At 46.3% G+C, this 23228-nt stretch overlaps 1 protein-coding gene across 50 annotated transcripts in view; it reads right to left on the reverse strand.

Moving 5' to 3' along the window:
- The window catches only part of NFIX (nuclear factor I X), a 5476577-nt gene that overhangs the window by 485151 nt on the left and 4968198 nt on the right, over positions 1-23228 (reverse strand). For 41 of the 50 annotated variants that reach the window (XM_078684524.1, XM_078684487.1, XM_078684527.1 and 38 more), the window contains one exon: positions 9730-9821. The exons of the other annotated variants lie outside the window; for them this stretch is intronic. In XM_078684524.1, the coding sequence (XP_078540650.1) occupies positions 9730-9821 (92 nt within the window). The remainder of the gene's footprint in view (positions 1-9729; positions 9822-23228) is intronic. 50 annotated transcript variants of the gene reach the window in all.

The following is a 23228-nucleotide window of genomic DNA, read 5'->3' on the forward strand; positions in this document are numbered from 1 at the left end:
TGTACCAAGCTTTTTGAGTGAGCGTGTTTCGGCAAGCGGAGGCAGATTTACTGAGAAGTTCTAGTACTGGTATAGAAAAAAGCCATGATGCAGATGAGGATTACGGGTAAAAAAGCAGAGCTTTATGTGGTTTCTTATAGTAGAACTGTGTAGCAAGCCAAGAATGATTTGCATCCGCAGAACTGTGTATGCATCCCAATTCTAGAAGGGTAAGAAAAGCAGTAAGTCAAGTGTGATGGCTACGTTGCGAGTGGGCCCAGTGTTGGAACAACCTAGGATGCTGCAGGTCTGTGAGAAATTATGAATTTGCAAACAGCAGTCACTGTGCCATCCCTTCTAGGACTAGCATGACGTACCTTTGAAGTAGACAGGGTGAAAGGCTATGAGTAGGGTTCAACAGCAAGGCTGCATCAAGATAGTGACCACAATCAGGCATCGTCACTAATCTGAAGTCAAATGTTGCATCAAGATGGAGGCCCGTACCTTCATCACAGGCAAGAGCTGCATTCAGATCACAGCCCCATTATGGACATCTACTAATATCCTAGGTCAAATGCTGCACCAAGATGGCGGCCCACATCTAAGTATCAATGTTCATTCTAGCACATATCTAGCTTCAAGCTGACGGACACACATTTATGTGGTGACTAGGGAAACGAAGGTAAATAATGCTGCAGCAAGATGGCGAACAATATCAAGGTACCTACGTCAACATAAGGCAAATGTTGCATTAAAATGGTGGCCTGACTCATTACCTAAGCTCAATTGAAGACAAAAGTTGCATCGAGATAGAGGAGAGCATCTACGTTATCTACAATCAATTTACAACAAATGCAATATCAAGATGACGAACATATTCAATCAATCAGCAAAATTTGTATAGCGCGCTACTCACCCGTAAGGGTCTCAAGGCGCTGTGAGGAGGAGGGTCGCTACTGCTCGAACAGCCAGGTCTTGAGTTGTTTTCTGAAGGAGAGATGGTCCAGAGTCAGCCGTAGGTGAGTGGGGAGGGAGTTCCAAGTTTTGGCAGCCAGGTAGGAGAAGGATCTTCCTCCGATGGTGGATTTTCGAATTCGTGGGACGGAGGCGAGGGCGAGGCTGGCGGATCGGAGCTGGCGGGTGGGTGTGTAGAATGTGAGGCGGCTGTTGAGGTACTTCGGGCCCGTGTCGTGGAGAGCCTTGTGTGCGTGGGTGAGGAGTCTGAACATGATCCTCTTGTTGCCGACTTCCTGGTTTCCGTGGGGATCCATCGGAAGATCTTTCGGAGCATGCGCAGGGTGTTGAAGCAGGATGACGAGACGGCGTTGACTTGCTTGGTCATCGTGAGGGAGGAGTCCAGGATGAAACCCAGGTTGCGTGCGTGGTCTGTTGGCTTGGGGGCGTGGCCCATGGCAGGGGGCCACCAGGAGTCGTCCCAGGCAGAGGGAGATGGTCCGAGGATGAGGGCTTCCGTCTTGTCTGAGTTCAGTTTAAGACAGCTGATCTTCATCCATTCTGCGACGTCTTTCATTCCTTCCTGGAGGTTGGCTTTGGCGGTGGTGGGGTCGTCGGTGAGGGAGAGGATCAGCTGGGTGTCGTCGGCGTAGGAGATGATGTTGAGGTTGTGTTGGCGAGCGATGGCTGCGAGAGGGCTCATGTAGACGTTAAAGAGGGTGGGGCTGAGTGAGGATCCTTGCGGAACGCCGCAGATGACTTCGGTGACCGCGGATCGGAACGGGGGGAGGCGGACTCTCTGGGTTCTTCCGGCGAGGAATGAGAGGATCCACTCCAGTGCCGCTCCTTGGATACCGGTGTTGCTGAGGCACTGTATCAGGGTGCGGTGGCATACGATGTCGAAGGCTGCTGAAAGGTCCAGGAGGATAAGGGCAGCCGTTTCCCCGTTGTCGAGCAGGGACTTGATGTCGTCGGTGGCTGCGATGAGGGCGGTCTCGGTGCTGTGGTTTGCTCGGAAGCCGGACTGTGAGGGGTCGAGGGATCCGTTGGTCTCGAGGAAGGCGGAGAGTTGTCTGTTGACGGTCTTCTCAATGACTTTGGCTGGAAAGGGGAGGAGCGAGATGGGGCGGAAGTTCTTGAGGTCCGTGGGGTCCGCAGTGGGTTTCTTCAGGAGGGCGCTCAGCTCGGCATGTTTCCAGCTCTCCGGGAAGGTGGCGGATGCGAAGAAGCTGTTGATGATGTTCCGGAGTTGGGGTGCGATGATCGAGTCGGCTTTGTTGAAGATGTGGTGTGGGCAGGGGTCGGTAGGGGAGCCGGAGTGGATGGTGTTCATCAGGTGGGTGGTGTCTTAGGTGCTGACAGGGGTTCAGGTGCAGAGGGTGGTGGTGGGGGGCGCTGGTTCGGTGGTTGGGAGCGTGGTCTGTGCGCCGAAGCTGTTGTGTATGTCGGCGATCTTGCGGTGGAAGAATGAGGCGAGTGAGTCGCAGAGGTCTTGTGAGGGTGTGATGTCGTTGTTGCAGGCGCGGGGGTTGGAGAGCTCTTTAACGGTGCTGAAGAGTTCCTTGCTGTTGTTGTCCAGTCGTTCTTTGAATGTTGTCTTCTTGGTGGTGCGGATTAGCTGGTGGTGTTTGCGGGTGGCGTTCTTGAGGGCTGTCATGTGTTCTGCTGTCTGGTCGTGGCGCCAGGCTTTCTCGAGGGTGCGGCAGGTTTTCTTGGAGTTTTTGAGGTCGTTGGTAAACCACAAGGCTTTCCTGCTGCCGGGTCTGCTGGGAGGATTCTTCAGTGGTGCGAGTTCGTCGGCGCAGTTGGTGAGCCACTGTGTGAGGTTGCGGGCTGCTTCGTTGGGGTCCGTCGTGTTGGTGGGCGGGTTCTGGCTGAGGGTGGTGGTGAGCTGGTCGGCGGTGATCTTGCTCCAGTTTCTGCGGGGAACCTGTTGCGGGTGGTGGTGGGTCGTGGTTCTCCTGAAGTTGAAGTGGATGCAGCTGTGATCTGTCCAGTGTAGTCCGGTGGAGTGGCTGAAGGAGATGTGCTTGCTGGAGGAGAAGATGGGGTCAGGCGTGTGGCCGGCGTAGTGGGTGGGGGTGTTCACCAGTTGCTTGAGTCCTAGATTGGCGAGGTTATCCAGTGGTGTTGTAGTCCTTGTTGTTCTCCAGGTGGAAGTTGAGATCCCCTAGGAGGATGTAGTCTGAGGATGTGAGGGCGTGTGGAGAGACGAAGTCTGCGAGGACTTCGCTGAATTGTGTGCGTGGTCCCGGGGGTCTGTAGATGAGGGTGCCTGTGAGGGTGGTCTTGGGGTCGGTGTGAATCTGGTAGTGAAGGTGCTCGGTGGCGGTGAGGGTGTCGTCGGAGTTGGTCGTGATGCGGGTGGAGTTTCTGTGGACGATGGCGATGCCTCCTCCGGTTTGGTTGAAGCAGTCCTTCCGGGTGATCTTGTAGCCATCAGGGATGGCTATGGCGATGTCGGGGGCTGAGGAGGCGTTCATCCAGGTTTCTGTGAGGAAGGCGACGTCTGGCGAGGTTGTGTCGAGGAGGTTCCAGAGTTTGACGGCGTGCCTGTGGATGGAGCGGGTGTTGAGTAGGATGCACTTGAGGTGTTTGTTGCTGGTGCTCGGCTTGGCGGGTGCGGTGCAGGTTTGGAGGCAGGTGAATTGGCAGGCTTGGCAGGTGAAGGGTCCGTGGGTGCGTTTCGGGGTGCCTCGGTAGCAGGCGGGGTTCCGGCCGGCGTTGAGTGCGTGGAGACTGGCGGCGTCGTAACTTTGTCGGGTGCGCTGGCATCGTCGAGGACCAGGGGTCCTGGCGCTGGGCGTGGTCCAGGCGTGGACGGGCGCAGACGGGCTTGCCTTTGGGGTGCCTTCGGCGCACAATCGGCGCGCCCGCTGCGCGTACGCGTGGGCTCCATATGAGGCGAAGTGGGAGGGAGGAGCAGCTGGGAGGCGGGAGTGGGGCGGCCAATGGGTACAGAAAGAAAAGGGGGCGGGGCCGCGAGGGAGCAGCGGCGGGAAGCAGGGAGCAGGGGGGGGGACACACCAGGGGTACAATACTAACGAATATCACAATATCTACTATAACAGGAAAAGAAAGTACAATTTACAAAACAAAAGCACGAAAAAGGAGGGCAACAGCGGTGAAGATAAACGAGCAGCAGCGAGGGGGCACCGAGGCCAGGGGCGAACCTTGAGTATTTACCTGAAGTAAATGTGGCATCAAGCTACTGACCCACATCTATGAGGCCTGGGGGTTTCTACAAAATACAGGAGACATTGTAGAGCATTAATGAACTAACGGAGGGACCTAGAGTAAGGGAATCACCCATTATGTACTAAGTTTGGTCACACATTACCTACATGTCAAGTATACATTGGGTAATCATATTACATTGGTGCAGAATATATTAACAGTTTTGGAAAGGCACAGAGAGTGTTGGAAAAGCTGTATTTGTTTCCATCACATGACAAACATTGTTTTCATAAAAAAACTGCTGCCCCATACGAGGATTTACAATCATTTTAAGAAAGTCTGTATCAAGATGTTCAACATAAAACAAATGCTGCATAAAGATTGGGAACCACATCCAGCATCTAAGTCCATTGTCAGGCAAAGTTTCATCAAACATGACAGCCTACATTTAGGTGCATACTTTCAACCTACAAAAATGTACATCATATCTAGTTATCTACAGTCATCCTCAGACAAATTCTGCATCAGGATGGTGGCTCACACCTTTAACTGAAGTCAAATGCTGTGTGAAGGTGCATATGCTCAACCTCAGATAAATGGTGAGCCTTGAAATCAGAGACCATCGATTCAAGTCTTAGTCAGTTATGGTTTCTAGTCTTTATGTCATTTTCTACTTTTCATTTTGATTCCTGTGCATCAGAGTATCTCGCTATCAAACAATCAGTAGATTTGTAGAGCGCTTCTTCTCACTCGTGAGGGTATCCAGACGCAGGCAGGATCCAGTTGATTAGCCAACTACACAGGTCTTCAGGGACTTTAGGAACTCTGGAAGAGATGGGGAGGTCCGTAGATGAAATGGTAGCTTGTTCCATGTCTTCACTGCAATGCAGGAGAAGAAGCGACCTCTGCAGCTGATACGTCGGATGGAGGGGTTGAGGGTTAGAGAAAGGGAAGCGGAGCAGAGGTGTTTGGGGCACTAATGGGAGTTCAGGCGGTGGTTCAAGTAGGCAGGTCTGCAGTTGTATAGGGCCTTGTACGCAGGGGTCAGGGTTTGAACTGGCATATTTTCTGTACAGAGAGACAGTGGAGTTCCCTGAGTTAGGGGGTGATGTGGGTTTGTGTAGGGAGATCAAGAACGAGTCTGTATGGTCCGTAGTCATCGGAGGAGGTGAGCAGCAATCCCTGCATAGAGAGCGTTGCTGTAGTCCAGTCGGCTGGAGATGAGGGCCTGGATGATGGTGCATCTTGAGTTTTGTGTTAGTTATTTGAATATCTTACAAAGCATGTGGAAGATGAAGCAGCAGGAGGAGGAGATGGGGTTGACCTGAGTCATCATGGTTAGCTTGTTGTTCAGAGCGATGCCTAGGTTCCTAGCATGATCACTGGAGGTAGGAGTAGGTCCAAATAATGAGGGCCACCAGGACGCATACAATGGGGAGCATTGGTTTCTGAAAATTAGTACCTCTGTCTTGTATGTGCTGAGTTTCAGGCAGTTGTCCTTCATTCAGTTGGCGATGACTGTCATGCAGTTGTGGAAGTTGATCTTCGTGTTGGTGGTGTCTTCGGAAAGGATTAGTTGTGTGCCATCAGCATAGGATAGGATGTTGACTCTGTGGGTTTAGGCAATGCTGGCCAGTGGTGTCATATAAGTGTTGAAGATGTTGAGGCTGAGTGAGGATCTTTGGACTACTCCGCAGATTATATCTTTGGGTTCAGAGGTGAAGGGAGAAGGAGGACTTTTTGCATTCTTCCAGGGAGCAAAGAGGCGATCCATCTGAGAGCTCATCCTTGGATACCTATGTTGTGCAGCCTTGTGATGAGTGTGTGGTGAGAGACCGTTTTGAAAGCTGCCGAGAGATCTAGGAGGATCATCGGTGCTGTGGTTGCTGCAGAATCTGGGTTGGGAGAGGTCGAATAGGAAGTTCCGTTACAGATGTGAGGAGAGTTGTTGGTTGTTGGCTTTTAATAATACGTTGGCCGGGAAAGGGAGCAGGGAGATCAGTCGGTAGTTGTCAAGTTTGCTCTGGCCTGCAGATGGTTTCTTTAGTAGGGCATTGACTTCTACGTGTTTCCAGTCCTCGGGGAAGGTGGACACGGCAATTGAGGTGTTGAACAAAGTGGTGAGTATGCAGCTGATTTTGGCTTCGACTGGGTTGAAGATTTGGTGAGGACATGGATCAGTTGAGGCCCCTGAGTGGACAAAGTTCATGATTGAGGCGGTGTCCTGTGGGGTGAGCTGGCTCCATTTGGTAAGTCAGATGTCTTTAGTGGTAGCGGGTCGTTGTGTTGCTTGAAGAAGTCGGTGGCCTGGGGCTGGGGTTTAAAGTTTCTGTAGATGATGGCAATCTTGTCATGGAAGAGGTTTGCAAGGTCGTCGAAGAGTTCCTGTGAGGTGGTAATGTTGTTTGTTGCCATTGAGGGGTTGGAGAATTCTTTCATGATGTTGAAGAGTTCTTGTGGTAGAGGTTGGGGGTTGTCCTGAAGACAGTTGTTTTGGTTGTGTCCTTGCTGGTGTGCCATCTCCTTTCCAGTACCAGGCCGGTAATAATAGCACAGCTTCTAGCTTACTAATTTTGTAAATGTCTGTGTGAAACATCTTCACTATATTCAAGAGCTACTGTCTACAGCCACATGCTTTTATATTTGACATTAACCTCTTCAATCATCTAGCCCCTATAGTGATGAACTTAGACATCCTGCAATTTAAGAGTTACAAGTTTCATATTCCCACTTCAATCAATCGAGTCTAGCGACTCGCATAAGTCATATGTTCAAAATATGTTCAAAATACCTTGGGGAATGTTTACTAGAAAATGTTAGATTACCGAGCAATGTCAAATTTGGCAGTGCCACACCTCCACATTTCCAAAAATGCTGAATGCGCCATTTTTACTACAATAAGGCGTACCCCTGTGTTTTTGTTAGCATTGTCGCTAACATTAGCTGCCTAGCGCCAACGCAGACACCCTTGCATCATAGTGCAAGAGTGTCTGCGTTGCAGGGAATGATTGTTTATGTGCAGGAAGGTGTCCCTTCCTGCACATTAACAATCCATAATGGTGATCTCTTACTTGAATCGTCTTTATTTCATAGCAATAATGTAGCAAATAGTCATCATTAATGGCTTTTTGCTCTTTCTATGTGTGCTGGTGAATGCAGCATACATAGAAAAAGCATGAACAAGAGAAATAAAAGCATTTCTCCTCGTTCACAATTCTAACGGCTACTCTTGCATGTCGTTTTTGGCACTGACACATTTTTACACCTCCTTGTAGATCTGGGGCAGCGTCAAAAAGCAATAGGTGTTGTGGCAAACGTCCACAGCAACACCCATTGCATGCCCCTTTGCTGCAGAGGACTGTGGGGGGAGAGGGGGGAGGGGTATATTTACAAGGTGGTGTTAAGCCAAGCTAAGTGGCTTAACGCCATCTTGTAAATATTGAAAATGGAGCTATGCCACCGGAATGTAAAAAAAAGTGACAACCCAGTGGCGATAGGGGCTTGTAAATATGCCCCCTAGAGTCTAGGAGTGACAGTGGCAGCTGCTTTACTTGTGTGCCAATCCCTTTAGAACAGCCCTAGAGATGATAGGCTCTGAATACCAACAATCTAGAGGTGATAGGCTCTGAACTATTAGAAAACACAAGTCCCAGGTTATATACTGTGCCAGTCAACTGAGCCTATCCATACCATGAACTGACAGGCTCTAACTGATTTATTGATCTAGGAGGTGCAGCCTCTTATTACCATCTCCCAATCTTTCTAGCAAATCCAGTTTTGAGACAGCAAACTGAATCCCTAAAGTCTACAGATGACAGGTTTTGGTTTCATCCAGTATAGAAGTTACAAGCTATGTACTCTGCACCAATCACCTGAGCTGATCCACTTCAACTGTGGTAAGGCTGTGCACCCTCCTGTCAATTACCTGAGTTATCCAACCACTGAAGTGGAATACCCTGTACTTCTAAAGCTGAGAAATGGCAGTCGTTTTGTGCCCCTTTGACAATTTCTGAACTTGCCACATCTAGAGACAGAAGATTCGGTAGCCACAGAGCCTTGACTTTATGCTTGCGTGTGCCTTCAACCTAAAAGGGACAGACCCTGACCCCTTACACCAATTACCTGAGTTCATCCTCTATGGGACTTCAATTCCGCATCTCTGTGGTACTAGATAAACACCTCTTGACCTAGGTCATATAGACACACTGTACCTATATTTTAGAAGTGTTGGTATCTTGCACCCTTTTGTAAATTACACGAGCCTACCTATTTGACAAGTTGATCAACTCTGCATACCATACCAACCCTTGAGATATCTGTTAAAATAATTTTCTTTTATGAGGCACTTCACTTCTCTGTTTTGCTGTCACTAACTGGTGGCTAGGCTAACAAGAGGTATTATAAGTCACAATTTTAGTGGCACTTAAAGGACTGAGATTGAAAGGATGTTAGACTGAAATGGCCTTGTCAAAATTCATATAGTTACCCGTCGGTCTGAAAACAGTGTCAAACTCACTGAGACATTTTAATAGCTGTGTGTAGCTGCAGTCCCAATTCAGAATGGGCCGGGTTGCAAGCAAAAATCTTATGGATTCCCGTGACTTAATTTATTAGTTTAGGGTACAGTACTGGAGGGATAAAGATTTAACAGTGCAACAATAATAGAGGTAGAGAGATCATAACTAATCCTTTATGGGTTCTGGAGTAGCGTGCTACTCGCTGAAAAGCGCTTAAACACCCCATCAGGGGTAGGAAGCACTGGTCAGGGGTAGTAAGTGCTATATAAATGCAATAACAATGCAATACAATACAATATGGGTAGGAAAATCTGAACAAGGAATAGATGCTAAATCTCCCCATTAATCTATCTTTTTCTGAAGGGATGGAATTAGTGCTTTAGGAAAGGATAAAAGCGATGGCAGGACTCCATTTCAGAGAATATCAAAAGAAGCAGTGTGGCCCTAGCCTAGTTGCCTTGTACATAAGTAACAGTGGTTTTTGAAGGACTCATTCTAATATCCAAATAAAAAAGTGACATAATTACTAATGCAATGAATACAGAAGAGGAGCGATCCAATGAATACATACTTAAATCATATAGATATACTCGTCCTAGAGTGGCAATAATGTTCAAACGTATTGCCACTCTGGGGCGAATATATCTATTTATATGTCTTTGCTGATTAGATATGTATTTATTGGGTAGCTCTTCTTCTGCTTTCCTTACATTAGTAATTATGTATTAAAAATAATTTGGATATTAGAAAGTGTCCTTAGTTAAGCACTGTTACTTGTGCACAGGTTGGTCCAGGTTACTATTTGTCATATTGGATTGCCCTAAGGACCTTATACTAGCTAACCGCAAATGGCGCCCTAAACAAACCACACAACCGGCGCCCACGCCATTTTTATTTTATTTTGATTTTTTCCCTTTTTTTATTTGATCTTTTTTCCCTTTAATTTGGCAGTCCAATTGGCCCAGTAGGCGACAGTCTATCTCGGATCTATCGAAAGCTGAGAACTGCTATTCTAGTCTATCATTTTATCTACCAAATAAGACCCTGCTGACAGAGAAGTTGTGCCCAGAGCCGAAGCCCGCCTACGAGTACCTCCACTTACCTGAGACTGCTGTGGGATATTTAGAAAGTTGCCGTCCCGGGGTCCGATGCTGACAAACCGGTTGGCAGTTGAGGAGCCTGGCGCTGAGAATGCTGAACACAGAGACACGCACATACAGGCAAAGAGAGATAAAGGGGGGAAGGAAAGGGGAGAGAAAGAGAGGCACGATTTAGAATCACTGGATGAAGGGGGCGGAGAGACAATGGAGTGAATAATGTTGAAAATAAGGCAATACACGGTTATGAACAGGAGCATGGTCCCAGCACGGCCAGTAGGCTGATGGGCAATGATGGCACAGTGGTTATGGAGCCTAGGGCACGATCTGTGCACAAAGTCGTGGCTACAGTACCAACATGCTTGGCTGCGAAAGAGGAAACAACAGAATAAGAGCAATGCAAGGCAGAAGCTTGGCAAAGCAATACCAACCGTCAGCCTGCTCTTGTGCCAAGCTGGTTGGCAGTGTACCGAATGAAATCCTGACATCGTGGTTGGGTAGGATGTAAATTGAACTTGCAGGGTGGTCTGCGAGGTGCAAAGACAAAGGGGGCATTGAGTGGAAACTCAGTAGTTCGGTTGCGTCGAGGAGTGGTGTGGGTCCCTCCCAGTGCTAGAAGTTCAGATGGTGCTGCAGTCTGCTGTGTATGTGCATTAGAAAAGCTGTGTGTGTGTTCAGTATTGGAATAGGGGAGTGTGGCGTGCAGGGCTAGAGATGGGTCGGCAGAACTGTGTGTAGTGACCATGTTAGGGAATGATCAGAAAAGGTGTATATTAGATTTGGGGTGCATTTGTAGATTGTGTTTGGACCTCAGCTTCTGAAGAACCCTGGGTTTGGCAGGCTGGTTCTGAATGCATTGGTGGACCTATGTGTCAGTCTCAGTAATGGAAGAATCAGGGAGAACTACAGGGCAGTCTCAGGGTGCACTGATAGATCTATGATTGGGTCTCAGTTATGGAAGAACCAGGGCAGGTTGCACGTCAGGTTGGGAGTGAATTGTTAGATCTGTGCTTGCATCTCATTAATGGAATAATTAGGAGATGTGGCGGGCCAGGTTTGGGTGCCTCTATACGTCTGTGTGTAGATCTCAGTATAGCATGAATCAGGAGCTATGGCCAAACAGATTCGGAGCTCACTGGCAGATCTGTGAATGGGTCCCAGTTTAGGAAGAATATGTAACTTTCCATTGGCGCCCATCATTTCGGTGAATACCATTTTCTCTCTAGAAATTATTTTTCTTTTGAAACAGTCTCATCCATCCCAGTATGACTCTAGAAACGTTTTTTTTACTCTTGCAGTAAAAGGCGAAGTCATACATAGCCAGGAAGTGATGACATCTCCAGGTAAATAAGCTGCAGTCTAGCCTGCACACTCAAATTAATGGTTACATTCCAAAAAAAGAAGACAAAAGAACACTTTGAAGTAACTGACGAGGGTTGGCGGGTGGGCAATGAAGAATAAGAATTGGAAAGGCCAAATCCATCAAAGCCATTACTACAGAAAGTAAGTATCGTAGACAGGATATTCTGCCAATTCTTTATCATTTGGAAAACTCCGCTAACCTTACCTAACCCATTTCACAGGGTAGACCACAAGTACATCATACAAAAAGAATGCAATGCAATTCCTAATAAGGTGTTGAAAAACTGATCTCAAGCAGTGCCACAGCTTGAGTATCGGATTCAAGATAATAACGTTTAGGAAAAGAGTTGGCAGGGACAAATGTAGCTGAAATTAAAATCTATTGGGTAAGTAAAATTTGGTTGCCACCTCACATAAAGCCCTAACACAAGCCACTATTCATCAAGGTGCAGTGTTCTTGAAAACTGAACCAAAATAGACCACAAATGGTAGCTAGTCCATAAAAAAAAATCTGAGTACGCCATAAACTGGCTTAAGTCCTTAATAGGATCAAATTTACACAGCTCCTACTCTCCCTTACAAGGATGGGGAGGTGGGAGAAAAGCATATGGAGTGCTCTTGTGCCAAGAAGCCTCATAAATGGCAAACATTGCACTTCATAAATGTAATGTAACATGACATACAGTGATTATGTGTCACTGACGGGACACTTTCAGAACAAACCAGGGACTACATCATCAGCCCCACTTTATCCTCAGTAGAGACATTTTTGGTCAAGTTATATGATCACAGCTAAAAGCTCTCTTACTATTTTGAGAGACATAATGACAACTAAGATAGTTGTTTTCAGTATCACAAATTTAAACAAGCAACTTTCACTCAGCTCTGTGTGGACTCAAACGGGGGATCACTACTACATTCAGATTCTATTGAGTTGATGAGAAAAGAGCCGGAAGAAATCTAATACATTTGGCAAACAGCAGTTGTCTAAAACAACAAAACCTCCTCCAACCTAAGACGAAAGACTAACAAGCTGTCATGCAACCTCAAGTAGAGGAAACATGAAGTCTTTGACTTTTTCCCTTAGTGCAAATTCAAGGATACTTACCACTGAACACAAAAAAGTCTCAAGAAGTTTAAATTACGCTTGGGACAAAATCTCAGGCAACTGCCCGATTTAGTAGTATTTTCTTGTCTAACACGTACCAGAACACCAAAAATGCCTCCTGGAAGAGGAAGATTAAGGTCCTCAAATCTCAGTTTCTTATATGTGCATCTAAAGACTGTGCATATCATGCTGCAACGCTGGTATTGAAATAATGAACGGAGGGTGGGGGGAACCCGAGAAGTAATGACTTTACTTAGGCAAGAATCAAAGCACCTGAGAACGAAATAATTTTTGGTCAGTTGAGTGCTAAAAGAAACATTGAGCTCCAAATGTGTGTAACTTTTGTAGGAACAGCTGAAATAGGTAAACACCCATATTAGGTAAATGACCATGGTAACAACATTGGATCTCCAAGCGCTCTTTTCTAGGCATCTCCAAGGAGTAGACTTAGGGCATTTCTTGCTGTGATTAGTCACATTCAGGAAATTCACTTGTAAGATATAGACTTGCCTACTTGCGGCATCCACTTTGTAGTAGCCTTTCCCAAACAGGTGGAAAGCGTGGTTGGAGATACCCTAAGAAATTGTCCAAGACGCTGTGTCATTGCTACCTTTCAGAAGGACTGTAACCTACAATGGCTTCTTGTTGACAGAGTGCACGACAGTGGAACTGTCCATTTGCACCAGAACGTTCTCATCTTCTAACTGTTTAGCTATTGAATGTATAGGTTGATGGATGTCTATCAGCTCAAATACGTTTTATGTGTAGAGTCCTTGTCCACCTTATGTTCTCCTAGATAACCCCTGCCTCCTCCGCCTTTCTCATGTGTCGTGAATCAACAGTGCTTAGCAATTTGGAAGTCTGTAAGAATTTCACTTCGGACCACCAAAGTTACTAAATTATTTTTTTTTCCCACCACCAAAGCTCCTGCATGTTTCCTTGATATGGAAACCACTGCATCTTGAGTGCGGACAGAAGCGACAAAGAAAGGTATCTCTTTGGCGAGTTTGCTGTGAATGACATAGTGGCAACGTTTTCTTTAGAATCTGGCCTTTAACTGCAGGTGGGAAGAAACAACTGAATAGTGCTTTTTTGTGCAATGATGATCAGAATTCGCCCTATGGCAAGAAGAAATGACTCCGCGGTGTTTGATGAAAACCCAAGATTGTGCAGCTAAAAAAGAGCTAATGATTCTTACTAGGAGACTGCTTTCATAAGACATTTGTAAGGGTATTTTAGCACTTCTTGCCACTGTAAGCGGGTAGTGACCATGCCAGCCATATTACAAATTGCTGACGTGCCAATCTAAGTCCAAATAACAATTGCAAGAATTGGAGATGTTCAAGTATCATTAAACGATTGGGATATGACAATAGGTGTTTTGCAAGTCTACCAATATCCCTCAATCCTCCCTTTTGGATAGTATAGAAAAACCGCTAGGAGTAACCCAACCATATATGACATTCTAGTAGAGCATTGTTTCCACGAAGATGTTTGTAAGATATGAAGGACCACTTATGCTTAAATAAGCTCAATCTCACCATGAAGAGCATGGAAGGAGGAGAGTGTGGAGCCAAGAGCCTTCGGCGAGAGGGAACACCTATCTCCTGCTCATTAGATGTAAACACACTTCATACACAGCCATTGTGCATAATCTGAAAACTTGACAGCATTTGTTTGGTGGGCCGACTAGTCCAGTCATACAGGCCACTGAGGCTTAAGTATCTAAGCTACCTTACATACTAGCCACTCATATTCTTTATCATGGAGGGCAGAGACCTGTGCTTTTAGTACGCATTACCCCTATTTGTCAATGAATTACCAGATAGCAGATGGCATTGCATCGAATTATAGATCTATACTCAGAGCTTAGGAACATGAAATGTAAATTTTCTTTGACAGTGTTCCTCATGTTTTCCCCATATTCAGTGGAAGAATGGGGGACAGATGTGGTCCGGAATTATTAAGGCAAATGTATGCATTCTGATACAGTTCAGAAACAGACAGAGACGCATGAGCAAGTCCCAAAGACCAGGTCTTTCAAAGCTTTGGTAAAAGGTTAAAGCGCCCTCAAAACAGTATCCTTCTTGTTGAATTTTGCTTAGCTTGCCATAATGTTGTGTTAACTCAAACTCAGAGCAGACTTTAAAATCATGTTTACCCTACAAGTATCTTGACGATTGTGATTACTCGGAGAACTAATTGCACCATTTGAAGGTCTCTGCAACACCACATCACCTACTAGCAGCATTATAACATTGGTTCCACTGTCCTCTGTTGATATGATGAATTTGATCACAGATGAAGCCCGAAGTGACAGGCAGTACCAGTACATCTCCGAGGCACATTAGTTTCCAATACCCATGTTGCCAAGGACACTGATCTCTTGTAGTTACAGTCTCTTGTACCAGAAGGAATACCAAAAGGTGTGAAGAACTGGCTTATCCAGATGCAAGGAAGGTGAGAGCTCCTAATCAATTCTGGGTAGAAGAACTAGTGGGACTCTGAACAGGCTCTGGACGCTGGAGTGACACAAACAATGCAACTAGATCCTTCAAGAGTAAAAGACCCAACCGTGAGGCTGAGAGAACTGCAGGCCCAAAGGAGGCAGTTTTCTTTAAGCAGACTGAAGAGTCGAAAGATGTTGTTTCTGAAAGATTTCTGAGAGCGGTATCGGTGATCCCTGCCTGCTGTTTCTTTTGAGAGGCTGAGAAACGTTGCGCTATCCAAAGCCGAACAATTAGTACTATTTGGGTGCTAGACCCCGTAAAGATTCTGACAAGGAGCATCTTCCTTTGAATGGAGGATCAGGCCCACCGACGCAAAATCAGTACCAGAGAGAATGCTTTTCTGTCATTCTGAACAAGCATCAGAATCCTTTCTGATGGTGTAAGTATCTAAGCACCACAGTCAGTACTCAAGGGAGTTCACTACAGACAAATTGCACCACTGCCCGAAACAATATTCAAACACTCAATGCCCCTGGATCAAACGAGCTGCTTCCTACAAAAAAGGGACATGCCTACCTATCAATGTTGTCTCTTTGGGTTGGCGCAGTGTGACCTCAGCCCAATGTCATGGATCATGAGGTACCCCTGGTACAGCAAGAGTGAAAAGGTTTCCCAGAGTCCGAGTTTGGCAACGAGAAGGTGTCATTAGATATAGACTCTCCAAAGCAGTGGCACTTTGGAATGAGGAGCTGTGCTTCTCCGTTAGTCCTTCTCTGGCAGCTTTTGTGTTTGAAAGTCCCTCCCTTTCCCTCAGAGTGGACCTCGGAGAAGCTCTCGTGCTTGTCTTAGGATGATAGGATGCCTCAGCCTCTCGGTCTTCCTGCTTGCTTTTCTTGTCCGTGGTTCTGCCAGCTTCCTGCCGTTGTTGAACAAGTGCACGCCTCAGTCCCTCTACCTATCTCATTACCTCTGTCGTCTGCTCGACAGTCTATCTCACTGGGACTGTCTTTCATTGTTTGTTTGTTTTATTTCTTTTATTCGGTTACCACTTGATTGCAACCATAAAAAGTACAGATAAAAGCAGTAGAAATAAAATTGTTTTACATAACAAGAAAAAATAAAAATAGATGTAGTTACACAAAAGCACATAATATCAAACAAGAGCTTCTCGTATTTTGATAGTAGTTTTTAGGAATGTGGCTATGCATTTTGCAGAATGAGTTGAGTTCAAAAGTTGTAAAGAAAGATAAGCTAGATGACATGACCTGTGGCCAGATGATCGGAGAAGTGGAAGAATCCAAGTTTTTCGTGGTGCCTTGTAGTATGAACAGAAAAAGATAATGTGTAGGGTTGATTGGGTCGATACTCCGTCACATGGACAGTTCATAATGTCTTTCGACCAATACTGTGTTCGAGGAAAGGAAACCAGTCGAAAAAAGGTATTAAAACGAAATCTTGTCAAAAGATATTTTTCAAAATTAGACAAATAATATGATAGGTAAGGTTGTATGAATTTGACGGGTTGAATTGCTTGGATTTGGAGATTAGAAGGCTTTTGAATCTCAGTTGAGCTACGAAGTTCTCTCAAGTGGTCCATGCTTATTTTCTTTAGATCTTTTCTGGATATATCCTCCACACTCGGTGGGTCGTCAAAATATGAGCTACGACCTAAGTCTTTGAAAAAGTTCTCCACATATGCTAGCCAGGAAATCCTACGCCAATTTGTTAGGGCCATACAGTCCTCGATCAGCGAGCGTGTCAGGTGACATTCTGGTTTTGACCATATACGTTGCCATAAAAGTATTGGTTGGACTCGTATATAGTCTGTGATATCATCCATTCCAAGCTCGTTGTGGGTAGCAAAGTTCGGAGCGCTTTGTGGAAGGGCCAACAGATATTTAGCGAACAGGTTCTCTACTACTTGGATGGGATCAATTGGACCGTGGCCCCAGACTCCTGCGCCGTAGGTGGCCACGCTATGGCATTTTGCATAGAAGATTTTGAGGAGTTCTTGGGGAGCAGGTTTACCAAGTTTTCTAGAGAAAGAAACCAAGGCCGTTGTTGCTCGCTGGAAAAGAAGTTTTCTGCTGGCCGTGGCCTGCCGCCAGCTTAAAGTATCATCCACCAATATCCCTAAGTATGGATAGGCCGACGTTTTTTCCAATCTTGACTTTTCCACAACAATTACTCTGGGTTTCTTGACCTTGGGGCCGATATGCATAGTGAACGTCTTTTTTATATTAATTTTGAGACCAAGGGAGCCCATAAAAGAAGAGTACTTCAAGCTGCTTTTGTAGTTGATTGAGTGTCCTTGCAAAAATGACTGAGTCATCTGCATAAAGCAGCGTTGGTATAGGGCGATGGTTGATCTGGGGTAAGTCCTGGCTCCCTTCTAGCATGGCCAGCTCAAGACCGTTGGTGTAAAGGTTGAACAGGAAGGGAGCCAGTACACATCCCTGTCTTACCCCTTTTTTGATGGAAAAAGATGGGGACAACTCGCCATTGACTCCAAATCTGACGGACGCCGTTGCGTCCCCGTAGAGTTCCCGTAGAAAAGCTATAAGGGCTGGTTCCACTTTGAGGTCACTTAAAATCGCCCAGAGTTTGGAGTGCTGGACGCAGTCAAAGGCTGCACTAAGGTCGACATACACTAGGAAGATGTTACCCCCTTTCGCTGCAGCATACTTCCCTATCAAAAGGGCAAGGTTCAGAGCCTGCTCCACAGTTCCAAGACCCCTCTGGAAGCCATATTGCAGGTCGGTCATGATGTTATTTGTCTGGGCCCAAGATTGTAGTCGGCCCACTATCACCCGGCCTGCAACTTTACCTATGGAGTCCAGAAGGGAGATAGGCCTGTAGCAGAGAGGATCGTTGCGATCACCCTTTTTGAAAATGGGCAGCAGGATTGACGTCGACCATGACTTTAGCAGCCCTGTAGATGTTGCAGCACAGAGGACCTGGGTAAGGAGGGGTGACCAGAGTTCAAGGTTGTGTAGAAAAAAGTCCAAGGGCACACCATCAGGCCCTGGAGCCTTGCCCGGTTTAGACGCCTTTAGAGCTTTAACAACCTCTCCGTGGGTGAAGATTATATTAATCGGATAGGTGATCTTCCCTGACATGTTGCCATTTCTTTGTTCATCTTCAGAGAGGACTGCTTGAGGGGTTCCAAAGATTTTCGAGAAATGGGTGACCCATTCCTCAGCGGTGACAGCCACGTCCAGATGTTGGGCCTTCGAGGAATCGACCAGAAAAGGAGATCTGATGACTTGCCAGAAGAGAGCGCTGTCTTTGTTAAGGCAACTAAGATGTAACTGTGCCCATAGAGTATTCTTGATTTCTTTCCTGCGATCCGCTCTGGCTATATTATAGAGTTTTCGTAATTTGGAAATTTCCGCAGTATCCCTCAGCGGGCTACAAAGGGCGGCCTTTAGATTTGAAAGAGCCTTGCGACAATTTGCGTTGAACCATCTTTCAGAGTTGGATTTTTTATTCCTGGATTTACGGGTAAACTCCTCCCCAATAACCTTTAGAACTTTCTGGAAACTTGTCACAGCTGTTTTGGGCGAGGCATCAGCAGATAAACAGTCAAGAACCCAGGGACCGGCTCTATCAAGGACCCGTTCCGTGATTTTAAGTGGATCGACCTTGGCCCATTTAACTGAATAGCCGTTCACCTTGTTCATGGTTAGGGAATTTTGCGTTAGTTGGCTGGTAAAAGTAGAATGGATCTTAACATTTTTTGGGGAATGTATTACACTAATCGGATAATGATCACTGCTTACGTCTGTCCCTGTATAAAAGTTGGTCAATTGGCCCTTCAGGGTCTGTGAGGTCAAAATAAAATCTATTATGGTTGAGGCCCCTCTGCCATGGAACGTTGGGGAGAAATCTATGGGGGGTTCTACTAGGTTATTTGCGAACTCAAGTTCTAGGGAGAAAAGGCACTCATTTAGTTTGTTCCCACAGGTGGAATGTACAAAATGTGGCAATGGGCAGCCGTGATCATCCAACAGGCCACAATTCCCATTATTGTGGTTTGTGCATAATGCAGTATTAAAATCACCACCCCAAATTGTATATACGGTGGTTGAATGTAAGTCATTTTGTAAAGATTCTAAAAAAGTGGTAACTTCGCCTAACGATTTTATATAGTCCTTTACTTCGGAATTATTATAGTAGTTAATCAGAATAAAGGTACTGTTTTTGTTAAAATTTATTTGTAGTATTTGGTAGTTTGGATCTTCTTTGAGCATACATATAGTTAGGGAGGGCAGAGTGTTAGCAACGTACACCGCCAAACCACCCTTTGGTCTACCCATGACTCCTTGGATAGCTGGATTATGGAACGTTTTATAACCAAGTAGATGTTGTGGAGTTATTGACCAGGTTTCCTGAAGGCAGACTATCTGATGAACGGAGACTGTATCCAGCCATGGTTGAAGCACCATCTTGGCCCGCAGGCCTGCAACATTCCAATATACGATTGGAATGCTCAGATACTCTGCCGAAATTACACCTGGTATATTTTTGTCAATATTTTGGGTCTGCCGGTGGTTTGTGATATTTGCTCCAATGGGGGCCTCCAGGGAGACACATGACATTATACTTATATCAATGTGAGAAGAGTCAACCGGATATCCATCCTCACTAGTAGTTGGAATGGGCAATTTCGATAGTATAGGAGGTTGGTATTTAGTCGGGCTTAATTTTTGTCCGGGACTGGTAGAGACAACAGGAATGGATGGGGCCTGGATCTTATGTACTATATTGGCTAACGGTCAATCTATCATATCCAGACAATCGTAACGATTTCTGGTTGGAAAGCCCTGCCACCCCTCCATAGGGAACTGGGATCTTCTAGAAAGCCAGGGCTGCGAGTACCAGTCCTGTGTCTGCCAGTCTCTGTTACTATTTCTTTTAGTGTAAGCCACCTGATTCCAGTGCTCTTCAGGGGGTTGTTGCCAGTTTCCCGTGGGAAAATAGTTATGGGTGTTCTCTGGAGGGTAGAAAAAGGAAAGGCAGTAGGCATCGATACCCCCCTTTTTTTCCAAAGATGGCCATGAACAAATGTGGTTGACTGTGTTAGGGTCAACACAGTTCACTATGATGCAATCACCCTGAATTGATTTTTGTTCCTCCCCTATCCAAGTTACTCTACGTACTGTAGTTATTCTGCTAATGTGGTGCCACTGTAGTGGTCTATTTAAACTTAGCCACTGTAAAACTTTATTTTTAAGGGACCAAAAGGATTCGTTTGTGCCTTCAGTGAGTTTGGGAACTCCGGTGAGAATAACCGTATAAGGGGAAGCCTCGGGTGGAAGATGCACTGGACGCCTTGAGCGCATTCCCCTTTTTGGTCTCTATGAGGATTTGGTTTCCAGTGTTTTGGGATGTAGGGATACCTGTTTTTTGTCAACGGGTTGATTCATTTTATTCCCCGAGCCTTGTGCAACCGGGGTCCGTTCAGTACTTGGTCCAGCCAGAGGCACACCCGCGAGAGAGTTGGTCAGATGGGGTGCTAAAGAGGCTGGGTGTTTAGGTGAAATGTTAGATGGGTTGGACATTGCTGTCATCTTACTAACGGGGCCTGGTTGGAGCACTTGTGAAATTTTTACTGGAGGTTTGGGTTTCCTTGTCCCCTGGTTTGTCTGCTCTATGCTGGGCTGGGTGGGTGTTTTGGAGGATAGTAATGCCAACTGTTTTTCTAGATTCCTCAAGCTCGGTTGCACAGGTTTTAATTGCTCAATGAGGAGTTCCCTAAAGGTGGATAATAGAAAAGGGGTGGCATTACAAACTAAACAAAGGTTTTCGTGCTGAGAGGTCCTAGGGGGATTAACAGTCATGTTCTCAGTATTGGTACTAGTTATTAGAGAATTAGTAACATTTGGTGTAATAGTGCTTGGTTGAACAAGCAGAGAAAACTGATCCCCCCCGGACTCATGTGGGACTTCAGATCTATTGGAGTTACTATGTTGTTTACCATTTCCCCTTTTTGGAACTGCGCCCTCTCTGATCCCACGAAGGTGGTTATCTAGAGGTGTTTCCAGAGTTTGGCAAAGCTCTAAATTAGGAGTAGTCTCTAGATCCTCCGAAGAAAGAGAGTCAGATATGGATTGAGTTGCAGAGAGGTCCACTGTGCAAGGAAGTGTGTGGATATCTGCTGCAGTGGTAGTTGGAATAGTCAAGATAGGTAAAATAGGGCCTTGCTGGTTGGGAGAGACCGCAGTAGCCAAATGGCCCATGGAAGAACGCTTGGCATTTGCGAGATCTAAAGAAACTCTACGTTCCAGGATGGAAATGCTCTGGTCGATGACATCGTTGGTACGTGAAATAAATTGGTCTATCGGCCCGGTCAGGTGGGTTACGGTTTGGGCAGGCTTAACGTTTTTCCGGGTTCCTCTGGTCATTTTGGACAGATAGATGAATCACACAAAATGTTTGAGACAAAGTACTTACTCTAGTCGTGGGAAGACAAGGGGGGTGGCCCGGTCCGGTCCCTTACGGGCAACAACGGGCCCGCCCTTGGCCCGGGCTTCGCCCGGGCGCTCCCGCGACGCGGGCAATGACGCTGATTTAAAGCGCCTCCTGGCGCGTGCCTGGCGTGCCCGGCGCTATGCCTGATGGGAAAGGTAGTCCCCTCTCAGCGGCCGCTCGATGGTAGTGGTGGCGGCGGGGTGACTACAGGCAGGGCCAGCAGCAGCTAGGCAGAGTTTGGAAGGTTTGGGTCTCTGGGAAAACAGAGGATTACAGCGGAGCTCCTGCTCCAACGCTGTCAAGGAATTAGAAGCAGAACACCCGCTCTGCCGGCAATGACGCTGATTTAAAGCGCCTCCTGGCGCGTGCCTGGCGTGCCCGGCGCTATGCCTGATGGGAAAGGTAGTCCCCTCTCAGCGGCCGCTCGATGGTAGTGGTGGCGGCGGGGGGACTACAGGCAGGGCCAGCGGCAGCTAGGCAGAGTTTGGAAGGTTTGGGTCTCTGGGAAAACAGAGGATTACAGCGGAGCTCCTGCTCCAACGCTGTCAAGGAATTATTGTTTGTCACTTTCTCATTTGGCCCCGTCTTGGAGTCTCTTTGTGCCTGTGTACGCGCACTTGTCTTCTCTGTCTCTCATTTACACAATGTATGTGATTACTTTAGTGTGAGTCTCCTGCTTGTAGGTTTATCAGAATTTATTTCTATAGGTGCCCCTCCTTGTCTAGTAGTGCCACTGCCTCTATCGGTGGTTGGTCTTTTTTTTAGATCTCAGTCCCTCCCCCTCCCTGATTGCCTCTGTGGGATTTTCCCTGTCTTTTGGTCCCCCATGTGTCCTCCTTGGAAAATCTCTGTAGTTTCCAGAGGGAGAGGGGGGGGGGGGTATTCTTCCAGCAATATGCACAATGGAGATGCAGGGTCTCTAAGAAGGGGTGAAAAACAACAAAGCCTCATTAACAAGTAAATGGTCTTTTAATGACCTGTGAAGTACTCGGGTGCGGCTGCAATAAGACAGACGCCAGACCAGCCAGCCTACAGCAGCTCAAGACCTATGAACACATACATGTGCATAGCAAAGGAAATTAAACATCTTAAAAACTGAAAAGGGTGCTTTACAGTGAACCTTACACTGGCACTGACTACTTCAAAGGTTCAGGCCTTAAAAGAGACGAGCATTTCATGGCAAACCATACTCTAAATTTGTCGATGTTTAGACCTCGGGCATACATTTACTAATAGGTCTTTATCAGGACAAGAACAGGCAGCAAACTCTTAATCTGCCATGGAAAACTGCCAATACAAGCAGGAAAACTGCCACTAGAAGCAGGAAAGCCAAAATGCTTAGTAAAAATAAACTTCAACGCTGATCTTGATGTAATGTAATTGCTACAGCTCCTCCGGGGCACGGAATGCTGTGTCTTCTGTGCGATTTCTCGAATAAAATAAAAAGAGTTTTGAAAAAATAAACTTCAAAATTATGCACTCTCTTGTGGAATTGTCCATGGTGCACATACATGTTGAAACACAACTGACAAATTGTAAAACAATCTCAGGGAAGCTCCATACCTAGCCATTCCTTGTTCAGAAACTATGCAGTAAAAAGATGCCTTGGTATGAAATGTTGACAAATTTACTATATTGGTGAAATGCACTTTTTTTAAAGGCCTGCACCTTTGATGTACTCAGTGCCTGTATTAGGAATTACCATAAACACTATCTTTTTAGTTTTTTTGGTTTGTTTTATTTACTCTGATGTGCTCATTTCTTATTTTGTCACTGAGCACCTGCACTGCACCACCACACAGAGTGCCTATTTGTTTTCTGTGTTTATGCCTTCAATATATGACAATTGCAATTGTCCAGCATTCCATCCATCAATTGTTTCTTTTGCATATGTCGCCCAAAGTGGGACGGGTATGCCCAGACGTGGGTCCCATGCTCACTACACCACTGGATTCAAGCCAGCCTGGCTGATGGAGGGTGATGCCCTGAAACTGATCCCAGGATGCTTGGTTCCGTTCCAGGGAGGACCTGGCTTGGCATTCCGGGCTGGACTGTTCCGACAAGGAACATGGTCAAGGCTGATTTGCATATGGCTGGGTCCAAACTGGGG

Source organism: Lissotriton helveticus, chromosome 1_1 (genome assembly GCF_964261635.1).
Source record: "Lissotriton helveticus chromosome 1_1, aLisHel1.1, whole genome shotgun sequence".
Classification (NCBI taxonomy): domain Eukaryota; kingdom Metazoa; phylum Chordata; class Amphibia; order Caudata; family Salamandridae; genus Lissotriton; species Lissotriton helveticus.